This window comes from Sciurus vulgaris (genome assembly GCF_902686455.1).
Source record: "Sciurus vulgaris genome assembly, chromosome: 6".
NCBI classification, from domain to species: domain Eukaryota; kingdom Metazoa; phylum Chordata; class Mammalia; order Rodentia; family Sciuridae; genus Sciurus; species Sciurus vulgaris.
The window spans coordinates 140,825,285-140,840,215 of record NC_136466.1 but is presented as its reverse complement, the minus strand read 5'-3'; the positions used below and the strand labels follow the sequence as shown (position 1 = coordinate 140,840,215).

Here is a 14,931-nt window from a genome sequence, read left to right as displayed (position 1 = left end):
GTCCCTGCGGTGGGCTCCCTGGCAAGCCGAATGACTGGAACTGTCACAGGGCTATGCAAGGCTGTACTGAGTCTACTGGAGGGGCAAGACCAGTGCAGAGAGAAGCAAAACCTCAGCCTCAGAGGCCACCATCGGCCGGATCCCCAGGAGGGCATCCTCTTCCCCAAAGGTTAAGCCAAAGGGCAGTAAACGCTCTTAGATGTCAGCTGTGGCAGTGATGGAAGTCGGGCCTCAGTTTCCTCTCACTGCTTCCTGATGTGGGAGTTCATTCTCAAAGGACCGCTGTAGCCAGAGAAAAGGAATTGTCTGCTTAATCCTACCAGACTGAGGGTAAAAGTGATTTATTTGACTTTTTCTGCCACTAATAATATTGTCCGCTCCACTGATTTTTTTCCATTAAACCATCTTTCAAAAAGCAGAATGTTTCTCTTTTTGCTTTTCTGTTCTTCATTTTCCTAGGGAACACTCAAGCTCAAAGAAAAAGACTTGTTGACAAGTTTTAAGGGTCAAATTTGAAAAATCAGTTGCCCTACAAATTATACGCTGTCACAAGTGGCAAGTTTGTGACAGACTTGCCCTTGTTGTTCTCGTGGCATATAATCTTATAAAGCTGAGTGGCGTTCTCGATAAATGAAATGGCAAGTTCTATGATATTATGAACATATGCAAGAGAAACTTTGGCCCGCGTGAACACCCATGTGAAAATACTTGTGATTTAATTGACTGTGAAGGCTACAAGATGTTTCTCAGTTCTTTGTGAAGATTTAACTCTTCACTAGGAAACACCAATAAAAGTAAATTGCCTACTTTTCTCAAAATTCCATGAAGTAAAACTTTTCTAAAACTTTCCCCTTTGTTACAGTATCCATAAGATTTCTGTCCAGATGAATTGACAAGGTACCACAGCTCAGCACCTTCATTTTCTTTCCCTCCCCAGTGAAATGAAGTGAGTTCTTGAGTCTGGTGGGCAGCCCAAGGTCACAGATGTGAAAATGATGAGAACGGAAGACCACAGCTCATAGCTTCTTTTTAAAGCCTGGGCTGTTATCAGAATGGTTGGCATACCAGTATTTGCAAACCTGTACTTATAATAATAAAAACATTTGGCACTGTGACCTGGCATATACATACATATACCCAGAGAGCTGAAAAATTTTGTTTTAATAAAACAATACTTACCTTGACCAAATGTGACACACTCTGGTATTCTACTATGTCCCTTTCATTAATGGATAAAAATGCTAGTCATGATTCACTAAACTGATTTCATGACTTGCACAGTAAGAATTTATGTAGCCCTAACTCCTCTCTGCCGTTCCCTTCGCTGCATTTACTTATTTTTTGTTTATTCACTCTTTCTTCTGATAACATATAGACATAGAGAATAATATCAATAACTTCCATAGGTTCATTTGGAAGAGTGAAATACGTTAGCAAAGGAGGGAAATATGTTGGAAAATACAGGTGGGGGAAAGGAGGGCAAAAGGGCAAGAGGGAGGGGTGTCCCGCTGTTGCTCAGTAGGGCTCTGCCAGCATCCTGGCCCTCCTGGCCTGTCTGGAGACACCTTATTGTAACCACCTTCCAGATCCAGAAACGATGCTCCAGATGAGGTCACACGTACTCGGTGTCTTTTTGCCCACAAGGTCTGTCTCTCATTGTCATTCCAGACAGAATGAACCTCATTATTTTAGATTAATTGAGGGAAGATCGATCAAAATTGGAGAGTTTAAATTTCAGAGGATTTTAACAAAAACAACTTTAGCTCTTATAATCCATTCAGGAACCCAATCTAAGTGTTTAAAAAAAAAAATGTGTGTGTGTGTCCTCTACCCGGCACAAAACGACTGTTCCATCAACAAATAACTGGGGGTGCCTCCTGGGTGCCAGTGCTGTTCTAACGCTTCTTGGTTTTGTTCACTGACGTATAGCAATGAAGAAAACAGACAGTTCTGCTCTCTTGGAACTAAAATTCTAGTGGGGAGACAGACTGATTGTGACTGTCGTTATCCGGGGCCTCCTTTGTATGGTGTTTAGGTGTGTTTAATCTTGCAACGTAGCTATGATTAGCTTCTTTCCTAGATGAAAAACAGACTGAGAGAGGTGAAATAATACTTGGTGAGCAACATGCTTTTTATGTATCTGCTTGGTTGGTAATAGCTAAGATTTGCCAAATGTCCCATTAATGCCCTCAAACACCCTATGAGGGAGCTTTTATTATTTCTGTAGTACAGATGAGGAAACTGAGGCTTAGAGAAGCCATATGGTACCAAAGCCAAAAGTGGAATCCTGGTATTCTATTCTAACTTCATAACCTGCACTCTTAATCACAATGCTATAATTTTTTTTTTTTTAATTAAAGGAATGTGCTTCTAAAAATTCTCAAAATTCCATGAAGCAAAACTTTTCTAAAATTTTCCCCTCATTACAGTGTCCATAAGATTTCTGTCCAGATGAATTGACCAGGTACCAGAGCTCAGCACCTTCATTTTCTTGACCTGAGGCTGGACTTAAATCATTAGAATATTGTCTTTTAAGTTCAGAGGCTGTAACCTGCTCAGAAACTGCAATTCAAAATTGTAGTACAATTATACTTTACCAACAATAAGGAATCTCGCTTTTAAATATTTGCCTTTGGTTTGGGGACCCATGGAATCATTGAACTTTTTCGTTTTTTACTGGTTATTCTACAAAGGGGTTGGAGAAAATATCGTAGTTCAGAAAAACGATATATATTATTAAAAAAAAAAAGTGATTTGCTGGTGGCTCACTGCTCACTCTCTTGAGCTTTCCTCTGTGAGCTTTTTGGCCCTCTGGCTCCTTCCCCTTTCTGGGGTGAAAATGTGCCCCAAATCCAGGAGCAGGCAACTGCTTAGGAATCAAGAGTCTGTTTCTCAGCCTGTCAATATGAAGTACATTGGATATTTAGAGTGTCATTTTCCTATTGAAAAAAAAAATCACCTTGCATTCACATCAATACGGTACATATTAGAGTTCATCTCTGTTGTAAGTTTGCCGGTCCTGAAATTCTAGGAGGGCTGAGAACAGGTGGCTTTCATTAGATGATGTTTCAGAACTACATTGTGGAGAAGGAGTACATCTAAAATAAAATAAAAACTGAAGCAGAACAATCTTCTTGCATCAGCAGTTGCCATTACCCTTTTCTGTTCTTTCTGGGCCTGGTCCAGGGGCCTTGGAAGAACAATGGAACATCATGAGAATCAGTTGAAAGGCAATTCAAAACAGAAGGCTCCTGCTTTAGATTCCATGTTTCAAAACCAGAGACATGAATTGGTGTGGGGGGAGTAGACTAAAACATGCTAATTTATAAGAAATAAATATTTCAACAAATGAGAGAATGAAATCCATGCAAATGATAGAACCTTAGTAACTTGGAATTATTTGCATTACCCTTTCATATTTTGCTGAATACATATTTCACTTATCCAAGAAGTCATACCAAATATTACACCAAAAGGAATCTAATTTATAATACAGATTTGCAGAACTCTGCATACATATTTATGAAATACTTCATTCCCTTCCCTTGCAAAAAAGAAAAAATCCCATGAATTCCGTGCATGTTTGTTGTACTAAACTGATTACCCAAAGACTGTCTTCAAAGACAAAAACTTAATCACATCATTGTTTCAAGAAATTCTCTTCCTTTCCTCTTACAAGTGACTTCTGCCTAAAATACCTAAGTCTTTGAAGCAGAGTATTGATCTTGTACATTCTAGAAAGCCTGTTCAGTGTCCTTTCAAGGCTTAACTCATTGGTGAACATACCCTAGGCTTGCAAAATTGGTTGCTTGCTCGATGACTAGTTATGGATGGATAGATTTCCAGAAATAAGAAAAAGGCTCAAGTGCTCACAGCCAGCAAGAATCCTCAGCCCTCCACCCTCCATTACAGCATGCATGCTCTGGGATTGCGAAGAATGTGTGCCGATATCACAGCTCCCTAGCTAGTCCTTCTGGTGACCAACACTACTCAGCTCAGTCTTCAGGTAGGTTTAGGGAATGCAGAGGAACTCAGCAGAGGTTTTCCACAATGACAACCCTCCGTAGAAGTTTCCTCAAGCCAAGTGGCTTGTCTCAACATTGAATTTAATGTAAGAAGGCTAGAGAGAGTCAACATGGATAACAAGCAAGTACAATGTGGTGGCTCCTTGCTTGTCCTTAAGAAGTGAAGTGGTAAGGATACTCTTAGATGTGTGGGCTTCGATCCTGCACTGCTGTTTATTAACTGTGCGACACAGGGCAGTGTGCCTAACTTCTCTGACCTCTTGTTTCTTCACCTGTAAAATAATAAAATAACATCTGCATTAAAGAAGTGTCATTGAATCAAATGAACATATACTGTCACAAGTAGAACTTGGTGAATCACTGGACCAGCCAAGTGTATAAGTATAACTTTTGGTTAACTTCTGATAAACTCAAAATACACAAAGCATACAAACACACTGTAGTAACTGGAAGAGTCCTCACAGTACTTGCAACAATAGTACAGTACAGAATTTCTTGGGTCTCAAGAGGGTCTTGATTCTGAAGGCAGGTTGTTTTCATGATAAAGATGGTATGATGTCTTGAATGGGGCTAAGCCCATACCAAATGAAGAAAAAGAGACAAGGCAAGATCCCCATCTTCACTGCTGTCTCTGGAATGCGTTCCTCAAATACGCACTTAGATGAATGCATGATTGTTGTAACACACTCCATGAATACCCCCATGCCTAAGTGGCTTCCTGTCTCCCCATCGCCCCAGTGCCCTTTTCTCCCATATTTTGTAAAGGATGTGACAAGGCTCATGCAAACTTTCCCCCTTGCAAACATTTAGGGCGTTCCTGCCAAAATTCCCTTTTCTACAAAGTGATTTAGTACTTTAACCTTGCCACAGACGCTCTGACGTGTGCTTAGTTTCTGGCGTTAAGCTTTGTCTCTCATATTTCACAAGACTGGGGAAAAGGAATGGTCACAGAGTTTGGGTGAGGGAAAGGAAGCTCACTTGGGGTTTCCTCTTCCAGAGTTCTTCCTCCACTTTCCTCGCTCCCCAGTGTCAAGGCCATTGTGTGTATAACAGGTTTTCCACATCCATCCTGCTGTTGCCCTGGTGATGATGTATGGCCCTGTTCTTGGTGGTCTTTTGGTTTTGCCAGCTGGAGCACCCCAGAGGCAAAGGTGAGCAAATGCTCCTATGTGGGACTTGGACCCCCTTTAAGACAGAGACGTACATGGAGACACCAGCCACTGCCCTTCCTTGTCTAAAACAATAGCAGCTATGGTCTTGTTCTCTTTCAGAGGGAAAGAAAGAGCCAACATGCAGAAGTGGGTGAGGACTCTCAATTTACTCTTGATTCTCCTTCTGTGCTAATGGCTAAGAGAATGCCTTGCCCTGGTTGTCTTCAGCTTTCTCAGAATAGGAAGTATGGAGAAAATACTTCAGTGTTGCTTTTCATTTTTTAAAAAAATTAAAACCTACACATTTTATTTCCTAGAGTTGATAGCCCAATAGCTGTGGATACTGAGATCGTTTTCCCCATCCCTAATGCCAACGTGCGGGAGGGAGATGGAACCTCTTTGTTTGGCACTTTGGTTTCCAGCGCTCTCTTGATCATTGAGCATTCTCTCTGATAGCTGTAGGTCAAAACTAGTGACAGGAGCGTCAGAGATGAGCTGGCATGAGAAGAGAGCAGTGCCACAAAATAGGAGGAGGGAAAGAAAACATCTCGGAGAAAGGAAACTGCCACCTGGTACCTCCTAGCAGAGATATCCGGTCTATTGAGCTTACACCACTCCTGGGTCAACAGGATGAAGCTAGGAGAATTGCAGGGTTCAGTGGTGATCAGTTCAGGCAATCCTGGGAAGGATAAATCATCACAAGCACAAAGTCAAAATCTTTTCAAAGGATTCGGATCTGAGAATAGAAGTTGCGGGGAGGGGACACTTTGGGTGAGAACAGATTAGCCCACTTGTTATGTAGTTCATTACGGAAGTTGTGCCATCTCAATAACTAGATCCTTAGCCCTGGGCTTCAAGAAAGTGGGCAAGGACGAACGAGGTTATGTTCATGCACTAGAGCCAAGTTGGCCTCCTCATTTGTGGGAGATGCAGGTGGTTTTCTCAGGGGCAGAAAGTTCAGGAAATTTAGTACATAAACTCTGAGTTCAAGTTTCTACTCCTTTCAACTTGATTCTAAGACCCTAGCCTTTGGCTTAATTTTTTTAAAAATCTGCTATATAGATTGTTGTTAAAAGTAAGAACATACCAGATACTAAATGAATGCTTCTTGTGAAGATTATGGATTATGACTTGAATAAAAATGGAATTATAAATTGAAAATCATGGCTTAATTTTCTACCTTTCTACCTTCAGTATCAACATTTTTGGACAAACCCAACCAGTTACCTGGCAATTATGGAAACTTTTTTTTTTAATGCTTCACATTGCTCTAAATATGTTTATGTGAACATGGTCACTACCTAAATATTGAACCAATATTAGAATCTGATATCTATCATTTAAATGCAGTATTACCTTTTAATACACTTGTGGAAACATAATTTTAAATAGTAAAGAAAATAGTCTGATGAACAATTAGAAGAGGATGTAATAGAATTTTAGTGTTTTAATGGAATAGGGCAGGATAAAAAGAAGAAAAGTAAAGAAACAGTAAATGAAACGGAAGAGCCCACATTAGAGACAATTTAGTCTTTTGAGAGTTTCATATCATTTTCAACTTCAATGTTACATAAAATATACCATATAAAGTACATATTCCAAAAACATTAATAAAATTGTAATTCTTTGAAAAGAACCTAATGGCAGTTAATCGCTGACCACAGTGCTTGAAATTGAGGTAAACTTAGATTATCCTGCTGGAATTTTTTTTTAATATTTCTGTATACATACACACACTGTATTCATAATTCCAACTACAAGTAGGCTCCCCAACCAGTAGTAACCAAGGGAAGAAAAGAATTGCACTTTCAAACCATTAGAGTGGATTTATTTGGCCAAGTAGAATCAACTCTTGGTGCAAAAAATGGCTGATCACACATTCACTGATACTCAGCCATCCTATGGCTATTCCCTTCACTTTTTGTGATCCTCTGATTCAATCTGGGGCCAAGTTCTGATAACACGTACTGCCGGGTGGAACGAGGGTAGGGGAGCGTAGAAGGAAGTGCCGTTCCCGTTGTCTTCCACTGCAGAATCCCTTCCACTGACTCCTGAAAATTTCCTTCTCTTTGCCTTCCCCAGGAATGGCGGCCCTAGATAGTAAGGCATCAGGGAAGATGGGAATGCGAGCTGTAGTCTATTACATGACCACCACCATCATTGCCGTGGTGATTGGCATAATCATTGTCATCATCATCCATCCTGGGAAGGGCACAAAGGAAAACATGCACAGAGAAGGCAAAATTGTACAAGTGACGGCTGCAGACGCCTTCCTGGATCTAATCAGGTACGTCCTTGCAAGCCCATTCTTCTGGGTATATGCTGACCACTAGCCTCCTTTATTTTGGGAAAAGAATCAAACCCTGAAAGAGGTGTCTGACTGAACCAGCCTTGCCAGACTTGAAACAAAGCCTCTTTACTTCTTTCTAACAGAAACTGAAGTAAGGATCTATTTTCTGAGCTCATATAAAAGATGTAAGATGAAGAAGGATAAGAGATATTTTGAAAGTCCTGCTTTTAGGATTCAGAATCTCATCTCAAAGTTCTCTCCACTGTGCTGTTCACCTTGGACTATTAGTAAATTCTAGCCTACTTTCCACAAGCTTTACTCTTCAGGCTGGTTTTTAGCCTAGCTGTTGGACTCCTAACTTAGAACTAGTGATCTGTTTCATTGTTCATTATACATTACAACATAGTTCCAGAAGGGACTTCAGAGATCTTCTGGTTATACTTTCCCAAGTTTCTCCTCTTATACTATTTATGAAAAAGGAATTTGGCAGATCAATCATAAGACATTAAAAGGTGACTTTGGCATCGCTGTATGTACAGACCGGACACTGATTACATGCGAGTCTTAGCTAATACTCAGAGCAGACATGGTAGTAGTTTACCTTTCACAGAATGGTGAAGCAAGCCAGGGTTTGATCCTGGCACTTTCCTTCTTTCTCTCACATACACCTGCCCTGCAATCAGTCAGTTCTAGCAAGAAGCATACTGCATACTCAAAAGGAACACTGAGGAAGGTTTGCAAAGTACAAGCAGGGTTAAGGGAACCTCCAGGGGAAGATGGGCACCAGAGGACTGACAGTAGGAAGCTGTTTTGTTACCACCCTGGCTATGAATGGACAAAGGAAGGGAGCTGTTTCTGGAACCCAGAAAGAGCTGTAGCCCTGGGATGTGCACCTCAGGATAGGAGCTCTAACTTATTTGAAGGAAAGGAGCTGCCAACAAACCAATCAAAAAGGGAGCTAGGAGAATATACACATGGGTCATTTTCTCTCTCTACCCAATGGGCAGCCAGAAGGCAAGAGAATCCTCATACCACGGTCCACAGGCACACAGAGAAGAATAGAGAGTGAGTCTAGAAGCAGATGGAGGACATCCCAGCACAGGCCTCTACGTCCCCCTCTGCTTTGCATTACCCCACCAAGTAGCCTCACCCAACCTGTGCTCCCCCAACCTAAACTTTTCCTGCCTTCTTTACAACTCACCTGGACAGTAACTAGGTTGCCCATCCTACATATACACTCTGAAGGACTCCCTTTGATCATCTGAAGGAAGCTCCCCTAAGGGATTGATTTTGTATGTCATCTCAAGGAGTGGGTCTATGGCAGCTAGAGTCCAGAGAGATATGGGGAACAGAGGGTCTCCTAAGCAGCACCCCTCAATTCCCACCATGGGTAATTTGGCACCATCAAATTAAGCACTGGAACCCTGAGGTCTCCTCTTGAAAGCCCTTTTCAGGGAGTTAATCACAATGATCAGAAGGTAACAAGCCACCCTATAATATTATTTCAAACCAAGTTGGCACCCAGTAACTATATTTTTATTTAGTTCATAGAGTTAATTATAGCTTTTTACTGTTTCCATGAACTTGACCTCAGGTAGTTTGGATTAGAAGTATTTCATCACATTCTCCTTTCCTATAATTTCTACCCTGATTTGAAGAGTTGGATCTTGCAATCCCCAGTCTGGTTGGTCCGTAAGAGTACTGTGAATTTCTGGCCCCCTTTGCCTCAGTGACAGTGTATGAACATCCTGCCCCCACCCAGTCACTTGGCTTGAGCATTTATCCTGGCATCTCCTGAATACAAACTTCTATCAAGGTTTATAGAAGCAAACACAAGGAGCATAGACGTGAAGGAAAAGGAAGCAGGATGGTCTAGGTAGTGGGAGGAAAAGGAGAAGAGTTTACAACCTAATGTATGACTGTGATACATACAAATTCTGGGATCTTGAGCCCAAGCTCACTGAGTCATGTCTCCTCCTAATGAGGGTCTAATCCAATCTCCTCTTTTAACAGATGAGTCAGCTAAGACACAAATGGGTGCTATGCCTTGTCCAGTGCCACATTGGCCAGCTAGAATGTTGCCCCTCCCCAACAGTAAACTCAAACAACTGTCCTGACAGTCTCTGAGAAAGAGACAAGCCCTGTCACATGGCTTCAAGTTCAAATTTTGTGCACCATCTTTCATTGACCACCAAAGAACCTCAGAGTCTCCAGGGATTCATTGCCAAAGTTCCATCCCCCAGTGGACTTTGGGAGGACATTTTGGAGAAATTTCATGATCCAGCCATGACTTTGGATTCAGAACATTTGGCCCCTAGACACATGGAGCAATAACTCGAATAACCACTATTGAATAGTACCTCAGTCAGCCACACTGCTAATGATTAAAGGTTTTCCCTTCTCATTTTGATTCTTCCTAGGAGCAGGGTTTTGATGGCATAGTGACTGAACAGAGCTTCCCAATGTCTGACAAGAGGACAGTCAAGATGAATTTGGGACTTCCCTGAAAAATAAGATTACATGGGCCATACTTAGGGATAACCATATGCTTCATTTCAAGTCATAAAATTCACCAGAATTTCTCTTTCTCCATTTTTTTCCTTAGTTCAGTGCAATCTCTACCTTCGACACAATGAAACAGTATTTAAGGAGCAAACTTAATATGGGAAATTTTTCAATTGACTGCTATTTTCTTTGCAGGAATATGTTCCCTCCAAATCTGGTGGAAGCCTGCTTTAAACAGGTAAAGACTCTGTAGCCACTAATTCACCCTCGAAATTCCTCTTTGGCATACCAAACCAAATGGGACCCTCTATTCCCCATACCCCATTTCTCCATAATAGGAAAATTTCTCTTGACAACCAGATGGAAAACACCAGGGTTTTCTAGGAAATTTGGGGCAAGAAGTGGTTCTTATCTTGTATTTGAACTCTTGCTATTTGCCAAGCACTGTGTGTCTACACACCAATAGCCCATTGAGTCCCTGTTAAGAGGGTAGTCAGAGGCCCCTTTCCTTTCCCTATCCTCCATTTCACATATGTGAAAGCCCACGAAGCAAGCAAACTCCAATACAAACTGAATTAATAACTTGCTTTAAAGATTTGAGCAACTACTCTAGTTTCTGGGTTTGACTTTAAAATCATTGAACTATTTATTACTACTAAAGGCCTTAGGAATTCTAAAACAGAACCACATCAGAAAGGAGTGGTGTCATTTTTGGAATGCCAGCTATGTGCCAAGCACTAAAATTATATTTAGCCCTCATATAAATTTGGTGAGCATCTCTGTCTTCCTTTTGCTGATGAGACCACTCATTTATAAGAACGGGTGGGTTATATAACATGCACCGATTTCCGCAGGTAATAAATTGCAGACCCAGAATTCAGATCCATTGTAATGACCACAAATTCTCTTCCTCCTAATCCATTCTGCTTCCTAGAAAGCAATGTTCAAGGTGATGAGACACCTACCTGGAGACTATAGTGAGATTCCATTCCTTTTAGCCTCACATCCAAGCAACTCTTGGCCCTCTGCATTTTGATACTAATACATTTTACTGCTAGAAAATAAAAAATCAGAAAAGCTCATTCTAACTTCACTTGACTATAAAAGCTTTGTTGCCCAAAATACAAAAAGGGAAACAGACATTCTGGATTAAATAATGGCTCCCAAACACTTCTCCAGATGGTGACAATTCACCTCTGTTGTAATTCCCTAACCTTTCTGCTTGGGATCTGTAAAACAAGCAAAACCAAACCCTGACCTCGTGGAGAACTAAGTTTTACACATTTAAGTTCCCCTTTGTTTTTTCCCTTTTAAAATTTTTATGGAGACTATTTTTAATAGGTAATAAATGCACACACATGCAAATTTTCAGCAGAATCCTTCCTTAAAAAAAAAAATAGAGAGAGGCCAAAAATCTAACTTTCTTTGTTCAAAAGCAACTATAACCATAAATAACAAACCCCTTTCAATACAACCAGCCAACCCCAGCACCACGGGGCTGACTATTCTAGTTAGTCAGCTGGCACTGGGTGATATCAAAATGCTGATTTCCAGATCTTTCAGATGGGAAAAGTGCTGAGTCATGAAGATTTATTGTATTTTAGTTTGGAATTGCATTTACAGGATTGTGAAGGGGAAGCAAATATATCTCCCCAGATCTCTTTGGCTTAGACCAGAATGCAAATGAGGTCACAGTTTCTGAGTAGGCTGCAAACTGTGTCTAAGGAGAAAGAGTTGGAGCCGTAGAAAAAGCTGATAGGAATTGAAAATCTACCATGGACAATCTGCAAAATGCATAAGCACCCAGCAGAGTAAGGATATTTGAAAGTTGGCTAGAACAGGACGTCCTTTGTTGCTCCAAACTTACCAGCAGTACCAGATTGTTCAGGGTTGTGTCCCCAGAATTGACAGCAGTCATGTCCTTGTTTGGAAATAATGACTTCCCAATGGACCAGAAAGTCTCCCACTTACTTTTGACAAAGAAATGACCAAGCACTTCCTGTCTGGCCATGCTTCCCCAGTGTCTGGATCCAGTCAACCTTCATGTGTCAGCACCCTCACTGTGGCTCTGCTACCATCACTGTCAAGGCAGGGAAATTTATTCTCATTAATATCATAGAGGGATGGTAGCTTAATTGTTTCAAGTGGCCACAACCGTGTTGTCAGCATCTCCTTCCTTGGGCATTTATGTAGAAGTTATGGGGCAAGGCCATCTCTTGAGTTCACCACCAGGAACGTGGAGAACCAGGCCAGAAGAAAATATGTCATCAACTATTCATCAGGCATCTATTTTATTTTTTGGTACCAGCGATTGAACCCAGAGGCACTTCACCACTGAGCACATCCCCAGCTCTTTTTTGTATTTTATTTAGAGATAGGGTCTCACTGAGTTGCTGAAGCTCACTTAGAACTCACCATCCTCCTGCCTCAGTCTCCCAAGCCACTGGGATTACAGGCATGTGTCACTGTGCCTGGCACCAGGAACCTATTCTTAAGGATTGATACTATCAGGAATTATTTAAATGGTGGTCGTTTTTAGATTTTTCATTTTTAATGTCTCCTACAATCTCCAACTGAGTCTAATTCCTGAAGGGCTTTGTCACTGAGCCAACATTAGCATAGTTCTTTAAAATTTACAAAATCTTCTCATATATTACTTTTCATTTGATCATTGCATCAATCCTGTGAGGTAGAACCAGCACAGTTATCCCTGTTCGACAGTGGTGGAATATGAAGGAAAAGATGTTAGGTGATTTTTCTATGATCCCACAGCATGATCTCCACAGGAAGTAAAAGGATTATTGTGAATATCTGGGTTTATGACTGTTTAAAAATCACATTATTGTCTTTTCATGAGGGTTTCAGAAGAAAGCAAAGGCACATGTGTGTGTTTAGTTCAATATATTTACCCAGTTCTCTCTTTCCAGTCATGATGTTTTTATATATCTGAGAGTGTGTGTTGTGATTTATATGTATTTGTGTGTGTGCATGTGTGTGCATAGGTGTTGAGTAATAGGGATTTGCCACAGATTAGAGACAGGTGATGGATGGATGCATAGATAGATGGATAGTCAGATACTTTCTATAACATTAGGTTCTTAAAGTAATGTATATCATGGTAGAAAATCTGGACAACAGGAAAGGATAAAAAATGAAAATCTCTTTAATTCCTGTTGTTCTTTATTTTTTAAGTTTAAAACCAACTATGAGAAGAGAAGCTTTAAAGTGCCCGTCCAGTCCAATGAAACCCTCGTGAGTGCCGTGATAAACAATGTGTCAGAGGCCATGCAGACTCTTTCGAGGATCACAGAGGAGATGGTCCCAGTTCCAGGATCTGTGAATGGGGTCAATGCCCTGGGGCTAGTTGTCTTCTCCATGTGTTTCGGTTTTGTGATTGGAAACATGAAGGAACAGGGGCAAGCCCTAAGAGACTTCTTTGATTCTCTGAATGAAGCCATCATGAGATTGGTAGCAGTGATAATGTGGTATGTATCTCCATTTGCTGTAAAGCTATATACAAGATGCTTATTGCCATCATCATGTGTTCTGTACTGCAGAAGATGCCACCAGGCCGGATGGCCAATTGCAATTGATCTCACTCTGGTAAGCACAAGAAAATCAATGCATGTCCTGGCCTCTAGAGGCCTTAAGCCTATCTGCAAGTCTCTCGTAATTAGTTTACTTCCTTGTTTGCAAGAGGTATCAAATCCTTTATGCCCTAGTGCTTATGAAATCCCATTCCTCAGTCCTCCACTTTCCATCTATTCATTTCTTCATTTCAGACACATTTATTGAGTATCTATATATGACAAGCATAGAATGCCAGGCATTGTAGACATAGCAATGAAGAGAACATAGGAAGATGTCCTGGATCTTGTAATGCTTTAAAGAGAGACAGACAACAAATAAGCACATAAATTGACCATATGCTTTAGTCACAAATGCTGTGAAAAACTTAAATAAGACAGCAGGTGAGAAGGCATGAAATTGCCTTGGATGGTGTAGAAAGGCTTCTAAGGTGGTATTTTTTCTAAGACATGGATGATGACCCAGAAAAACCAGCCATACGGTGGCAGGAGAAGAGCATTCCCAGTAGAGGAAAAAGCACAGAAAGGCTCTGGATTATCGGAAAAAATAGAGGTCTTCTTTCTCTGTTTGAGTCTCAAGAAACAAGCATGGCAATAAGTTATAACAAAACTTCCTTTAATAAATTCGAGAGCAGGAGGCAAAGGAAAAGACTAAATCCAAAAGAGAACACTGACCTTGGAAAGTAAACTTTCCTGGTCAGGGAGAGGACCCTTTGCTTGGCTTAGGCCTTGCGTGGGGGTTGCTTTTCTTTTATCCCTTATTTTTAATATCCAGACTCCTCCATAGCACCTGAGGCAGGAAGGCATCCATTGCTAAGAAAAGCACTCACTCACCAACATGATTAAAAATGTCCTTTGTCTTTAATAGCACTAAAGCCCAGAGAAATCCACTTTTTAGAAATTTGCACAAGATGGATATGAACTTGTGCACAAAGACGGGTCAGAGTGTTGTCCCCACAGGAGCCTCCAATTGGAAGGCTCCTTTGAAATCCTGGCAGGGCTGAAAGTGGACATTTATCTTCATATTATCAAAATGCCTCCACCTTTCACCTCTTTTATGAAAGAAGCCCATTCAAAGTCACTGAATGAACCTTACATGTAGCTTTTCTAGCTGTATATTTGACTATACATTTAACATTGAGTTATTGCATTTCTGAAAACAGGTACTCCTGTGATTTCCTGGTCTGTAGTTTTTAAAGGACTTTTGAAAGAAGCATTGTGCTTTTCAGTTTGCAATAAGTCTTCTGCAGTTCCCAGCAGACCTTTCTCCTTAAGGGTGATTGGCTTCTCTGTTTTTAGTAACGTGAGTTTGGTTGTAGTTTACATCATACAAAGGGAGTTGAAAACCAGGCAGTGGAGCCTTTAAGCAAACA

At 40.9% G+C, this 14,931-nt stretch overlaps 1 protein-coding gene across 1 annotated transcript in view; it reads left to right on the top strand.

The window, feature by feature from the left end:
• SLC1A3 (solute carrier family 1 member 3) overlaps nt 1–14,931 on the top strand; it is a 76,718-nt gene that overhangs the window by 51,861 nt on the left and 9,926 nt on the right. The window contains exons 4-6 of the mRNA XM_079144694.1: nt 7,259–7,463; nt 10,167–10,209; nt 13,164–13,456. Of these exons, the coding sequence (XP_079000820.1) occupies nt 7,259–7,463; nt 10,167–10,209; nt 13,164–13,456 (541 nt within the window). The remainder of the gene's footprint in view (nt 1–7,258; nt 7,464–10,166; nt 10,210–13,163; nt 13,457–14,931) is intronic.